This window comes from Macrotis lagotis, chromosome 1 (genome assembly GCF_037893015.1).
Source record: "Macrotis lagotis isolate mMagLag1 chromosome 1, bilby.v1.9.chrom.fasta, whole genome shotgun sequence".
Classification (NCBI taxonomy): Eukaryota; Metazoa; Chordata; class Mammalia; order Peramelemorphia; family Peramelidae; genus Macrotis; species Macrotis lagotis.
In genome coordinates, this window is record NC_133658.1 from 248,675,862 (window position 1) to 248,689,813 (window position 13,952).

Sequence of the window (13,952 nt, forward strand, 5' to 3'; positions counted from 1 at the left end):
GACATTAAAAGCATGTAAATTTTTTATGTCTGGCCTTCATTCTCAAAGAAGACTATGACATCAGGGAGGTGATACTATGACAAGCACATGATTCAGATTTAAGTGGGGGGGGGGTGCTTTGCTAAGTCACCATCCTCACTTTCTCCTTCAGGGTCATCTGGATCCAGTGGTCAGATATGAATCAGGATGACTGGAGATGACCCTGCATGTGGATATGAGACAATCAGGGCTAAGTGACTTGCCCAGAGTCACACAGCTAGTAAGAGTCAAGTGTCTGAGATTGGATTCAAACTCCTGTTCCCCTGATTTCAAGGCCAGTGCCATTCACTATGCCATCTAGCTGTTATGTAAACTTCTAAAAGCAATATTAAAGAGTGTTCTTTAACCAATGATTTTATCCCTAGGCAGACACAGAACAGGGACTCAAGTGGTACAGAGAACATTAGGGAATAGCCACATTTGTCTCTTCTGCCTGTATAGCAAGATCACTACCTATGCTGTGGGTAGATTCTGGAGCAGATACAGTAATAGTTTGTGAATGACTTAAAATTCTGTGATTCTTAGAAAGCTGTGTCCACTTTTCCTCTATTATTTTTGCAGAAACAAGTCACATAGGAGCCTCTCTATATTACTTAAGCTGGTCCTCATGCAGAATGCAGTGCCACCAAGACTACACTGAAAACTGTTCCATCTTGGTTGAACCTTCCAGGACTTGGGGTCTACTCACACATTGCTTCAAGAATCAAGATTTACCTCCATGCCACAATGAATTATCAAATACCTCAAAGCTGGGACAGAATAAGAATGTTTCACATGAGCCCAGGTCATCTTGGATAGACAGTAACTATCCTCAGAAATAGTTGATAAACACATTCAATTTGGATCAATGTATACCACGGAAACAATGTAAAGACTGAAAAACTGCCTTCTGTGGGGGGGAGGGAAGTAAGATTGGGGGAAAAATTGTAAAACTCAAAATAAAATCATTAAAAAAAGAAATAGTTGATAGAGCATGATATAGAGGAAAAAGCACAGGAATTAGAATCATAAGAACTGAGTTCAGATCTTGACTGTATTACATTCTAGCTGTGACCCTGTGACCCAGAACTTCTCTGGGTCTTATGGGTTTATAGATTTAGAAATGTGCTTCAGAAGTTTTTAGAAAATGGCTTTTCATCAATCTTCTTACTTTACAAATTGTGAAGCCTTGATTTTTCAGGTAGAAAGAGAGATGCCAAGATTCATATCTGGGGTCTTCTGCATCATTCTTCACTATTCATTACTTAGTTTTTTTTATCTTTAAAATGAGAAGGCTGGGTTTGGAGTTAAAGAACTTAGGTCCCAATTCTGGCTTTTCCATTCATTGGCTAGCTGTGAGATCATGGGGCTGTGTTTTTATCATCTATAAAATGAGGTAGTTAGATTAGCTGCCAAGTAAGTCCCTTCTAAATCTATGATCTCATGTTCTCTCAAAGATCCAAATTTCATTATATATATATATGCATATAATATGCATATATGCATATAATATATATGTAGATAGTTACAGATATATACATATATATACATACATATACATATATATTTTACAAACTCTAGATTATAGTAGTTCATTTTCACATAGTACAATGCAAAGTGTTTTTGAACCTTATAACTCCCCCTTGTTAAATCAGAACAGAAATTTCTATTTCCATTTACCAGAGGAGGAAAATCAGATACTAAGTAGTGATATGACTTACTCAAGGTAACATAGCTCCTAATTAGGAGGACTCCTTATTGCCAGATCTATGCTCTTTACACTGTACCAAATTATCTCTTGAAGGGTGAAACCCAGAATCATAATTCAAAAGACGGTATCTCAACCAACTTCATGGCCGCAAGTTACAAGCAGTAAGTTTAGCATGACCAAACAAGTTTCATGAAATGGGGCCAATTTTGTAAAGTTAGCATAACGCTAAACAGTACAGTAGCTCTGTCATTCACTAGCTGAAAGATTAGAGTTGTTTTTGCCTCTACTTGAGTTCCTTCATCTGTAAAGTGGAAATGATTATTTTTAAATTCCTTCCCTCAGAGCTGCTGAGGAAGGTGCTTTGAAACTGCAAAGCAGTGGGAAACATTTTTTTTTTTATTCTTACCATTTTGACCTTGGACGATCCACATTTCTTATCCAAGCTCAAGTTTTCCTATCTGTAAAATGAGGTGATTAGGATATGATCCTTAAAATATCTTCCAGTTCCAAATGCCTGATGATCTGTAAAATGGGGATAAGACTACTCGCACGACTTACCTCACAGGATTGTTAAGGCTTTATAAATTGTAGTGCCAGAAAAAAGGAAGGCTTGAATAACAACTCAAATTTCTATAGATTTTCCATCCTTACTCCCCTTCTTCGTTTAGTTTCAAAGCAATTGATCCAGAAGCCAGTCTCTTCCTCCCCTTCCCCCGCTAACACCTAAAGGGCCTTGTCCTGGTACGAGGTCCTCTTAGTGGACACGACTGAGCCCGTCTCCATGGCGACCTCCTCCTGGGACTCAGGGCCAACCTCCGTTTCCATAGAAACGCAGCCTTCTCGCCGGCCCGCCCCACCATCCCCGTGATCGACAAGTTCGAGTCTCGTTGCTATAGTGACCCCAGGTAAAGGCACCAAGTCCGAGCCCGGTCTCCATGGAGACTGCAGGGGGAAAAAAACTCGGGGGAAAGGGGTGAAGGGGAGGGAGAAGGAAGGAAAGCTAATTTTTAGTGGGGGAAAAAGAAAAAGAAAAGTTTCCAAGGCTATTCTGTGTAAAAAAAAAAAAAGGGAGGCGTGGAAAAGAGAGAGCAAACTAGAAGAGATGAAGGGGGAGGGGGAAAGAGAAAGAATAACAGGAAGTGATATCATCCGCACGTGCTTCTTAAGTGCGCTTGCGCGTTGGCCCCTGCTTCCCCCGCCCCCCTGTCGTCCGCGGGCTGCCGAGTCACGAGGGTGGGACGAGTAGGAGCGGAGGCGGGGCTGAGGCCCCTGCGACGCAGGCGCAGTGGGAGAGTACGGTGGCGCTGGGCGCCCCCCTCACCGCTCTGGATCCGGGTCTCTCCGGGCCCGGGGTCGGGGGGAAAGAGCGGAGCCGACTGGACCGGGTCGAGCAACCGCCTCCGCCGCCGGGAGGTGAGTGTCCAGGCCGTCCGGGGCCCGGGCGGCCGCCGGCTGCCCCGTCCGTCCCTCTGTGCCCCGGGGCGGCCCCGGGCCGGGCCCGGCCCTCCGGCCGCCGGGCTGTCGTGGAGCCGCCTCGCCGCGCTTCCTGGGCCCGGCGCGCCCCCCGCCCGCGGCTCCGCGGCGCCCGGCCCGCCCCTCCGCCCTCGGCGGCCGCTGCCCTTTGCCCCTTCCCGCCCTTTCCCGCGGCCGCTCGCGGCCCTTCCAGCCGGCCGGGCCCCGGCCCTCGGGCGCCCCGACCTGTTGCAGTTCCCCTCGGAGCCCGCCTGGGGTGCGGGGAGAGCCGCGCCGCGCCGCCTGCTAGTCGGGAAAGTGACGGGAGACCCGGGGGCCGGGGGGCATCCCGCGGCCCCCACGAAGCGCTGGGACACGGGCGCGTGGGGGTCAGTGCGCCTCTCCGGACTTGCCCTGACCTCCGCGTGCCTCGAGTTCCGCCCGTACATTGGAAGAGCCGGAGCAGACGAGACCTGGCTTCCAAGGACCCTTCCAGGGTCAGAGCCAGCGATTCCGAAAAGACGGGGTGGGCGCTGCAGAGGGTTGAACTCATGCACGACGACTGAATTAATTTCGGACTTTCACGGAAATTGCCAACTTCGTGTCTGTGCTTTAGAAATAGCGACGATATTGTAACATTTTAAGTTCTTGGGATGAATGGGAGCTGTTCTGTTAGAATGGAAAATGCTCTTTTAAAAGGATGCTTTTTAAAATAGTCAGCATGTCTAGGCAGAGCCGGTAGTCCAGCACCATGTCTACTTTGCGTATAAATCAAAGTTCTGTCACTGTTTATGGCTCAGTTCAAGAGCTAGGAAGGATGTGAAGGAAATCTGTGGAAGTTTATTTTGCATAGAGTTAGACTGGAAGCTTCTCGAGACCAAGAACGTAGTTTTACGCCTAGTTTTTGTGTGTGTCCCCATTGGCTATAATTGCATTGTAAGCAATGGAAGGAGCCTGGACTTACAATTAAGAAAAATTTGGGCTTTTGTTTTTATATTTTTATGTACATATAACTCCTAGATGCTGTGGATCGAGTGTGAAAACACAGGGACTACAAACACTCAGGACTGGAGCTGAGCTAGATTAAAGTATAATTGAGAAATATTTAACAAAATAAATGAATACAAAAAGAACATAGATAATATTAATGTGACTTTCTAAATCAATATGTCGCCCATAAGATATACTTATGTAATGTTCAGATTACCATTTGTGTTTGACACAACTGTGGAGAATACAACAGTGGTAAAAGTTCTTACCTTCAAGAAAAGTTTATAACATTTAGGCAGTTCTGCTGTAGATATAGAATTTATAGGGCACATAAAGTACAAAATAGGATGAGAGGAGTGTGTCTTTTGGAGGTATGATTCAGAGTCCATGGGTATATCTGTTTTAGGAAGTTGGAACTAAATCAGTATGAGTTCTTTGAGTATATTTTCACTGTCTGACATGCCAATGTAGAATAGGCACTTTAAAATATATATATATATATATATATATGTATATATATATATATGTATGTGTATAGAAATATCCTTTGAACAGCATAGTATCCATTGAACTTCTTTTGCAATGCAGTCATCTGATTCTTATGCTCAACAGTTAAGTGAAAATAACCACTCTTCAATTCTACCTCTTTATATGGTAGCATATAAAATATATTATGACACCTCTATTCTTTGGAAGTTTCATAATAACATCAAACTGAGAAGTGATCAGATATGAAATTAGATGAACCAAGAAGGAAGTTGGTGGAGTAGTGGGGAGTGGCATGAGAATGAAGAAGGGAACAGTATGAAGAGATAGGTAAAAACTACTATTTTTTAGAGAATATCTTGCTTTATGCTATGTTATGTCTTTTAGTTGTATTTTTCTTTGAATAAGTTTATTTTTGTTATACCAAATTTCACATTAATCTACAAATACATTATGCAGATTGAACCCTTATTAAGTGACTTTTTTTTTTTAACATTTTTCACTTTACTATAATGAGGGCATTTTGTATATTGGAATCAAGAAGTTTCTTATTTTTGGTATGGAAGATGAGTTGTCCATCTTCTGGGTACTATATGGAATACATCAGTAATCAGGGAACTATTTTTCTAACTCTACCTGCTTTAATCTTGCCTTAATGATACCCTATACTCTGAAGCACATTTTTTTTTTTTAACATTAATGTGTAGGTTAGGAAGTACTTAAGTAGATACTTCAGGAGGAGAATATGTGTCATAGGGTTATATTAAGCTGGGGTTAAGTGTTAGACCAGCAGGAAACCTAATAGCAATTATTAGAATCCAAGTGTTCTGGCTTCCAATTCGGGCTCTCCCTACTTTCGTGTGTTTGTGTGTGTGTGTGTATGTGTGTGTGTGTAGTTCATTTCTGATGAAAAGATTAGTGTACTTGTTGAGCACCTAGATCTTTTCAAATAGGGGAAGATTGGTGCGGCTAGGTGGCACAGTGGATAAAGCACCAGCCCTGGAGTCAGGAGTACCGGGTTCAAATCTAGTCTCAGATACTTAATAATTACCTAGCTGTGGGGCCTTGGGCAAGCCACTTAACCCCATTGCCTAGCAAAAATCTAAAAAAAAATAGGGGAAGCTTTTTTCTTTTTTTCCTGTTGGCAGGAACTAAAAGGCACAGATGTTTGGGATAATTTCTCCAAGCCCAGCTAATAGAATATTGGCATCAAATTGATTTCAGTTTAAAAAATTGCACATTTTATATTTAAAATATTTTATTTTTTATTCCCTCCCACTGTCTCCTAATATTTTACATGAAATTCCCTTTCAAAAATACTTTTCTTCATACTGGAAGTTTCCTGCAAGAAATACTAATTAATATAGAAAGCTAATCTTATAGAATTTGTGTTCTTTTTTAAATTGCTTTAAAAATATTTTTACTTTCAGCATTAACAGTTAATCATAACAGTGAAGCAGCTTCCACAATGAAATCTGAAGCAAAGGATGGAGAAGAAGAGAGTCTTCAGACTGCTTTCAAGAAGCTAAGAGTGGATGCAGCAGGGTAAATATATGATATGATATTGGTGAATTTTTCATTGTATCTAAATAATACCTTATCTTGGAGGCCGTTTTATCCTTTTTGAAATCTCTCAAATCATTAAGAAATGAATGCTCACTCTTATCATAATACAGTATCTAGCCAAAGTTTGACAGCAAAATTTTCAACTATCCAAAGGGAATATTATTCTGTCTACCTGTCCTTGCCCTCTTGCTCATATTAAACCTGAAAGGAAGCATGCTAGTCTTTAAAACACTTCAGAGTTGAGCGTTTTGGTTGTCTTTCACTATAAATAGCTTTATTTTGTGCCGTGGGGTTGTTTTTAAAATTGGAAATTATTAGATAAAATTCCACTAAGTTCTGAGATGAATTTAACCTGAATGTCTCAAAGGAATCATGAAATTTTTCATTGAAACATGAATTGGCTCAGTAGAAACCTTTAAAGACTGTGGATTTCATAGATCTTGATAACTGAGCTGATCACTATGGAAACCCACTCTGTAGGGTTCTGTTACTAAGATCAATAATCTTAGACCCTTTGGTCAAAGTAATTAGTGCACCTGCAAACCAGCTGCTCACTGAATCTTAATAGCTTGACCTTTTCAAAATGTCATATGTATCCTCATTCTCCTCCCAAATAAGGGAAGAAATCCTAAATTTTTAACAGCAATTAGGATTTTCTTTTTGATCTTGAAGCTTCCTACTGGGAAGTGCAAAACAAGAGCTTGCAGCAACAGGTATGTGTGTGTGTGTGTGTGTGTGTGTGTGTGTGTGTGTGTATGAAATTTACTAATATTTGCTTTAGAAGTATTCATTTTTCACTTCTGTGGTACCCAAATAAGTACCTTTGTTGGGCTGATTGCTTTACTGCTATTTTGATGTTTTGTTAGCAGAGAGACGTGAGAGGGAATAGAACTTGTTCTTCCTTGGTTCCAGACGTGGTTTGATTTTAACAAAGCAAAGAAGTTTCTGCGTTCACAAAAGATACTCCTAAATGTATTCTTACATAGAAAAGTAAAAATCAGAATGTGGATAAAAAGGTCTCATCAGTGTGTGAACCAATATAAATATCTGTTTCTGTGATTATTTTATTTATTTATTTTTTTAGGCTTTTGCAAGGCAAATGGAGTTAAGTGGCTTGCCCAAGGCCACACAGCTAGGTAATTATTAAGTATCTGAGACTGGATTTGAACCCAGGTACTCCTGACTCCAGGGCCGGTGCTTTTATCCACTGCGCCACCTAGCCGCCCCTGTTTCTATGATTATAAACAATATTCTGGAAAGTCAGGCAATTTATTAGTTAATTTAGAGGCTATACTTGGGACATTATCAGATCTATAAAGTGAATGGCATCTTTATACTTCCTTTTGATATATGAGCTATATAAATCTGAAGATAGTAAATTTATTTATATGGTAACAGACTATTATTTGGACTGATTAAATATAAAATGAGAAGGAATTTGAGTCTAGACAAGAAAATTCATATTCTGAAGTCTTTAGGTCTTGATGAAACAAAACCTGAAAAGTATATGTCATTTTCCCTTAATTCTTGAAATGAGTAATTTCATTGTGACAGTTTTTTTTTAGTTGAGCTATCTCATGAAAGACAATGCAGTGTTCTTATATGTAGGAAGTAATCTTTTATACTGCTTTAAGAAACTGAAAAATTTAAAGCAGGCTGTTTTTGTAATTCCTCCCCCCTTCACCCCCAACAATTCATTTGAAACCCTTAAAAATACTGATAAAGTAAATAATATAATTATGTGGTCCCAAGTGTACATTTCTAGATTTGTAGGAAAGGAAGAAAGGAAAGCATGTGAAAGAAAATATTAAATTGTACAAAGAATGAGTCATTACTATGACTAAGCAGAGTGAGAATTCTGGCAATTCATTAGTAGGTCCCAGCCTCTTTTGTCATTATTGGTTTAGAAACTGAGGCATTATAGTATTGTGGAAAGAGCATGGATTCAGAAGATGTAAGTTTAAATTCCAATTTGTTGGATAATTGTAACAATAATCTGAACCAACCTCTTGCAGCTTCAGTTCTCTCATTTGTTGTCTATTCCTGTTACTGATCTTACAAGATTGTTATGAGGAAAGTGTTTTGTAAGCTCTTAAGCGCTGCATAAAGATGTAAACTATTACAAAGAATTATCTGTGGGATTAACTCATTAGCAAGTGCAGGGTGACATTATAAACCTAAGAAATATTTAAATTTTGTGATCTTTCTATCAGATTGTTTAAATTTGTAATGGTACTTTATTTTATCTGGGTTGGTATCTTGTTATGAACATTCTGGATTTGACAGTTTTTAGATAGTTTAATCAGTACTTTAACAGTTATCCTAAAACTAGAAGATAAAAAGAAATTGGAGCTAAATGGAAAGGTGACTTAAGAATTTTTCTTGGAGAGACAGTTGGTTTTAGCTAGTGCCCAAAGAAAACAAGAAACATTTTATGACACAATTGATCATGATAAGTGTAATAAAAAGCCCATTGTGAAGGTACTGCAGTCTATACTCCACAACATAAGCTGAAGAAATTGAGAAATTTTGGGGTGGCTAGGTGGCGTAGTGGATAAAGCACTGGCCCTGGAGTCAAGAGTACCTGGGTTCAAATCCAGTCTCAGACACTTAATAATTACCTAGCTGTATGGCCTTGGGTGAGCCACTTAACCCCGTTTGCCTTGCAAAAATCTAAAAAAAAAAAAAAATTGAGAAATTTTATGCTGAATCCATTAATGCCCTCCATACTAGTGATTTTAATGTAAAGTTATAAATAGAGAGAATGGTGAGAAATTAATGGGAAAATTATAGTTCATTTTAAAGAAGTGAAGCAGAATACATGCACCCTCCTCAGAAATCTTATTACCTACAAATTATTTATATTTAAATATGCATATTTCTTTTAAAGAGAAAGTTGGGGAGCACAGAAGATCTCGAGAAATAAAATTGACTGTATCTTAAGATAAGAAATAATTAGATAACACCAGGGAAGTCATTTCATAATCATATGTCGTTGTGTTGTAAGAATATCACTTTATTAGAATAAAGTTTAAAATCAATGCCAAATTTGAATAAAGGATAATGATGAGATCTGGCACGCAATTATGTGACCTTGTCAAATGATTTATTGACATTAAGAAATTGAATCTGTAACTGGAAAAAGTGATTGATATAGATTATTACCTTTCTTATGGAAGTTTCCAAAAATATACAGAAATCTCCTTAGCCAACAACAAGCACTTATACTAGAGGAAAAATATTTTAGAGTATAAATTCATTTACAAAACCTTATGAAAGAGGTCAGTAAGAATTTGAACAGTATCACCTCATTAAATGGCATGAAGTAGTAGAAAAAAAATTTTCAGAGAGCTTAGCTTGAGATCTAGTCAAAGAAGATCATCTCTGAGCATTTAAAAATGAAATTTTAAAGATAGAGCAGACCTGACAGCATTTCTACCATAAGTGATTTTCTTCATCTGTGTTAATGGGACCTCACCAAATTTGAACTCAGCAACTTAAGCCTCCAAGAAGACTTTGTGTGTAAATTGAGGAAATCTGCATTGGATTCAATATAATTTTGAGAGATTGAGCCCAAGATAGCTTGAAAAGAAGGAAAGATCTGTGATTGGGGAAAAAAAATTACAGCTGCCATTATGACCAAAAAAAAGCAATTTGGGAGTATGATGTTTGCCAACCATATGCCTTGCTTATCAGCTTTTGAGAATAAAATCTACTCATGTATTGAGGATGTCTTATAAAAATAAGAGATCGTAACAGATTGGATTTAACAAATGATATTTATACCTTCTTATAGTCACAGAGTTGACTGAAAAACTTTGGCAAACTTAAGATCCTATTATGTCTCATTTGATTTGGTAGAGAACACTTCCTTTAAAGACTTTTCTCCAGTAAGTTGCCTCCCATGTATTTTAGGCTTATACAAGATACCTTGATAACAGCAAAGATAATTTTGGTCAGTGCTCCATGTAAAATCAATATAAAACATGGAACAAATAGGTAATCATGGAAGATATGCATCATAAGTTGAAGAGTCTATAGATGGCGTTTTTCAGATGACTCCTATTTATGAATATTGTTGCTCTGATTTTAGCAAGTCTTAAGAATATAACATTCCTTTAAATGAATTCTAAGACCACTTAAAGCTTGGCCTTACAATACACATAGGAAAAAAGCTGGTATGCAAAGATTACTATTATGTAGAGACCAAAAGTGGCAGTCTTGGTGCCCAGATTCCCTAGGAAGTCCTGTACAAGATTGAAATGTAACTGGAAATGTTTAACCTAATAAATAAAAATATAGTATATCATAATATTACTTTGTAGTTCCCAAGTTATATGCAACTCAGAAGAATCTGTTTGATACAAACAGTCCATAAGAGTTTGTCCATCAGTATCTGAGTCTTGGATAGACATTGCTGATGGATGATGAGCTAGACTCAAAATTGAGAAGAGGGAAGAGAGAATTCAGTTGCGTGTGAGGGCTTGTATTGTGTTTTTCAGCAATCCTAAGATGCTCCCAGAGGCAAAAATTCATCTTTTTTAACACTAGATATTCTGGTGCTTTCTTAGTTCATATCATGGTTAATGTTATCCAAAGAAATCAAAATTTCTGATAACATTAAAGCAATGGAGGGACTTCCATTATACACAAATCTGTAACATAAGGCAAGATATAACATAAAAATATCTTCTAGATATTTTTTAAAATTTTTTTCTAGGTTTTTTTTTGCAAGGCAATGGGGTTTAAGTGACTTATCCAAGGCCACACAACTTGGTAATCATTAAGTGTCTGAGGCCGGATTTGAACTCAGGTACTCCTGACCCCAGGGCCAGTGCTCTATCCACTGCACCACCTAGCCACCCTTAGATATTATTTAGAAAAAGAGCCTGACTGGTCATTTATTGAAAATGAAGAGAAGTGAGTTACACTGAACTCCCATAAAATAACTTAAGACCTAGAGTAAGATCTCCAGTCTGATGACTAGATTTCCTTGAATCCATGGAGCTATTACAATCTCCCTGTTGAAGAGAGTATTTGTAGATGAGATCATAAATCCATTAAAATGTAAACTCTCTTTTTGGAGACATTGATGACCATCATATCATTATAAAACATCGAACTTTTCAGTTTTTTAAAAATGGATATGATTTAGCCCTGAGTTCTATGATGAGATTAAATAAAATATTCACATTTTTAAGATTCTCTTATTAGGAAAAAAATTTTTTTGGTTTTTAGTTGAAGTTGGAGATTTGGAACTAATTGGATGAAGTCTTTCAGAAACTTTATTCTGAAGATTGGATAGTTATATTAAAAATATGGCTTAACAATGAAAGATGTTCAGTGTCATTTATGTTCTCCCTCCACATGAAGAATGATCTGCCCCAGATAAACAATCTAAAAGCCTATTAATAGTCCAGTGCCATTTTATACTTAGGACTTAATACTTTGATTTATGACTTTGAAAACTGAGGACCTTTGAGAACTTGTATTTTGTGGGGACCAGGGAATTGGGGAGAATTTCTGCAGAAAGTTTTTTTTGGTAATAATAAACTATAAGCAATAAAAAGTTATTTGATAAGTTAGAAGTTGGGGGTAGGATGAACAGGACTGATCTGACTACTGGCAGAGGAATTATGTTGTCATGTTAACCACGCTTCATAAAAATTGTGCCACAAAAATTTCTCTATTGTAGAATCTAGTCATAGTCCTATGTTAGCTGAAAGTTTACGGAGATGAACAGTCGAGAGAAAAATTTCCCCAAGACTTCATGTAAGAAATTATCCTAATATCTCTGTGTTCCTTAGCTGACTAGAGATTTTTTGATGGTAGAACATTTTAAATGGCTCAAGAAAAGAAGTCAGACTCTTACAGATACACTTGAAAATTCATTTAGAAATGTCTATAATGACCATAATCTTTATCCTCATATTCTAGATCCATAGCTTCTCTTTCTGTTGGAGAAGGAACGAGTGTCAGAGCATCAGCTAGGACAACTACAGACGAGACCAAACCCAAAACCATATGTGCATCTAAAGATAGTTGGCACAGGTAAGATTTTTTTTTTTTTTTTGCAAATTCCTTTTAGTCAAAGGTTCATCAAACCAAGGGAATAATAATATTTTTCCCCCCAGGAATGTTGAGACTTTTCCCATAAAAAATGAAAAAATAGTTTAAAAATTTGTTTTAAGCAACAATAGTTATAGTTATACTTAAGTGATACTATTTGCCTCTGTACTTGGGAACTTTGTGTATTTTAGTGAAGATCACATTATGTTGTTTACCTCCTGGTTAAGTATAGCAAAAAATAGAGTGTTAAGTCTCTGATTTTTGTGTTTCATCTAAAAATTCTCTTCTGTGCTTTCTCCATTCAGTTCTACACGAAAGACTTCACGGGGAGCAGTGAGAACCCAACGTCGTCGGCGTTCCAAGTCTCCAGTCCTTCATCCTCCAAAGTTTATACATTGCAGTACAAAGGCTGTGCCTTCCACCAATCAACTCAGACACAAAAGCCAAACTGACTGTCCTGACAGCAGTGGCCGCCTGGGGATTCTACCCACTAACGAGTTCAGTGCCAGGGAATGCTCTGTTTCTTCTCTCAGTGAGGCTAATCACACACGAGCTGTGAAGGAGCCCTTGGGGGCTACGGTTTGTGATGGTGCATCAGAAGGCAAGTCAGAAGAAGATTCCCCTGATGCTGCTCTGGCCTCCCAAGCGAGTCTCAAGACCAGTGATCTCTCTGACTTTCAATCAGTGTCCAAGCTATCCCTGAGCAAACCATGTGCATGTGGAAGCAATGGATGCCAGTGTAAGAGGTGGCAAGACATGGAAGTGTACTCCTTCTCAGGCTTGCAGAATGTCCCCCCGTTGGTACCAGAACGAAGATCCACCTTCGAGGACTACTCGCAGTCTTTCCATAGCAGAACTCCATCTGGCTCACCCCGCTCTTGTTCTGAGCAGGCCAGGGCCTATGTGGATGACGTAACGATTGAAGATCTTTCAGGCTACATGGAGTATTACTTGTATATTCCCAAGAAAATGTCCCATATGGCAGAAATGATGTACACCTGATAGCAATAAGCAAAATCACATGCTTTCAAACCAATGAAGGGTTGGAAAAGTGACTTAGTTACTGGCAGACTGCTCAGCCACTCTGTGTGAGAAGATACCTTCCTCTGCTCACTGTGCTTGCAATAAAAACATTTCTTTGCATCTCAGTTAATTTTCATTCTTTAAACTAGCTTCCCTTCCTCTCTTCATCTCCTTTGTCCCAAAAGAAACCCTGGACAAACCAAAAATCCCCTTTCACTTTGAAGTATCTCAGTGGATCAGAGGATTTAGAATTGAAAGGGACTTTAGAGCACCAAAAATCTAACCCTGCCATTTCCCCCATCCCAGTTTGAGAGGGGAGGAAACTGAGGTCTGGGAAGGTTATCTGACTCACTTTAATTCAGCAAGCATTTCAGTGCCTACTTTGTGCTAGATGGACACAAGACAAAAATAAAATTTGCAACTTCCTTGTGCTAAGTTAGGCAGACAGGTAATCACTTAAGTAGAGTATACAATATAATTTGAGAAGAGACCAACAATAAGAGAACTCCCCCAAAACTTCTTTAAAGTGGTACGTGGACTTTAAAGGAAATTGCATTCTTAGGCTTGCCCAAGGTTACACAGCTAATGAGTGACAGCTGAGATTTGAATCCAGATCTCTTGACTCCAAATCAATGAA

At 38.6% G+C, this 13,952-nt stretch overlaps 1 protein-coding gene across 1 annotated transcript; it reads left to right on the forward strand.

Moving 5' to 3' along the window:
• The first annotated feature begins 2,978 nt into the window (after positions 1 to 2,978).
• Positions 2,979 to 13,440, forward strand: LOC141504835 (oxidative stress-responsive serine-rich protein 1-like). Its single transcript, XM_074210151.1, has 4 exons — positions 2,979 to 3,142; positions 6,088 to 6,202; positions 12,161 to 12,274; positions 12,598 to 13,440. The coding sequence occupies exons 2-4, from the start codon at positions 6,126 to 6,128 to the stop codon at positions 13,292 to 13,294; spliced, it is 888 nt and encodes a 295-aa protein (XP_074066252.1). The 5' UTR covers positions 2,979 to 3,142; positions 6,088 to 6,125; the 3' UTR covers positions 13,295 to 13,440.
• Positions 13,441 to 13,952: the final 512 nt, after the last annotated feature.

Bases quoted from the DNA above. Each gene is read 5' to 3' on its own strand.
- LOC141504835 (XM_074210151.1), top strand. From the start codon at position 6,126: ATGAAATCTGAAGCAAAGGATGGAGAAGAAGAGAGTCTTCAGACTGCT. The intron at 6,203-12,160 runs GTAAATATATGA...CTCATATTCTAG, and splicing joins CTAAGAGTGGATGCAGCAGG to ATCCATAGCTTCTCTTTCTG. The intron at 12,275-12,597 runs GTAAGATTTTTT...TTCTCCATTCAG, and splicing joins TCTAAAGATAGTTGGCACAG to TTCTACACGAAAGACTTCAC.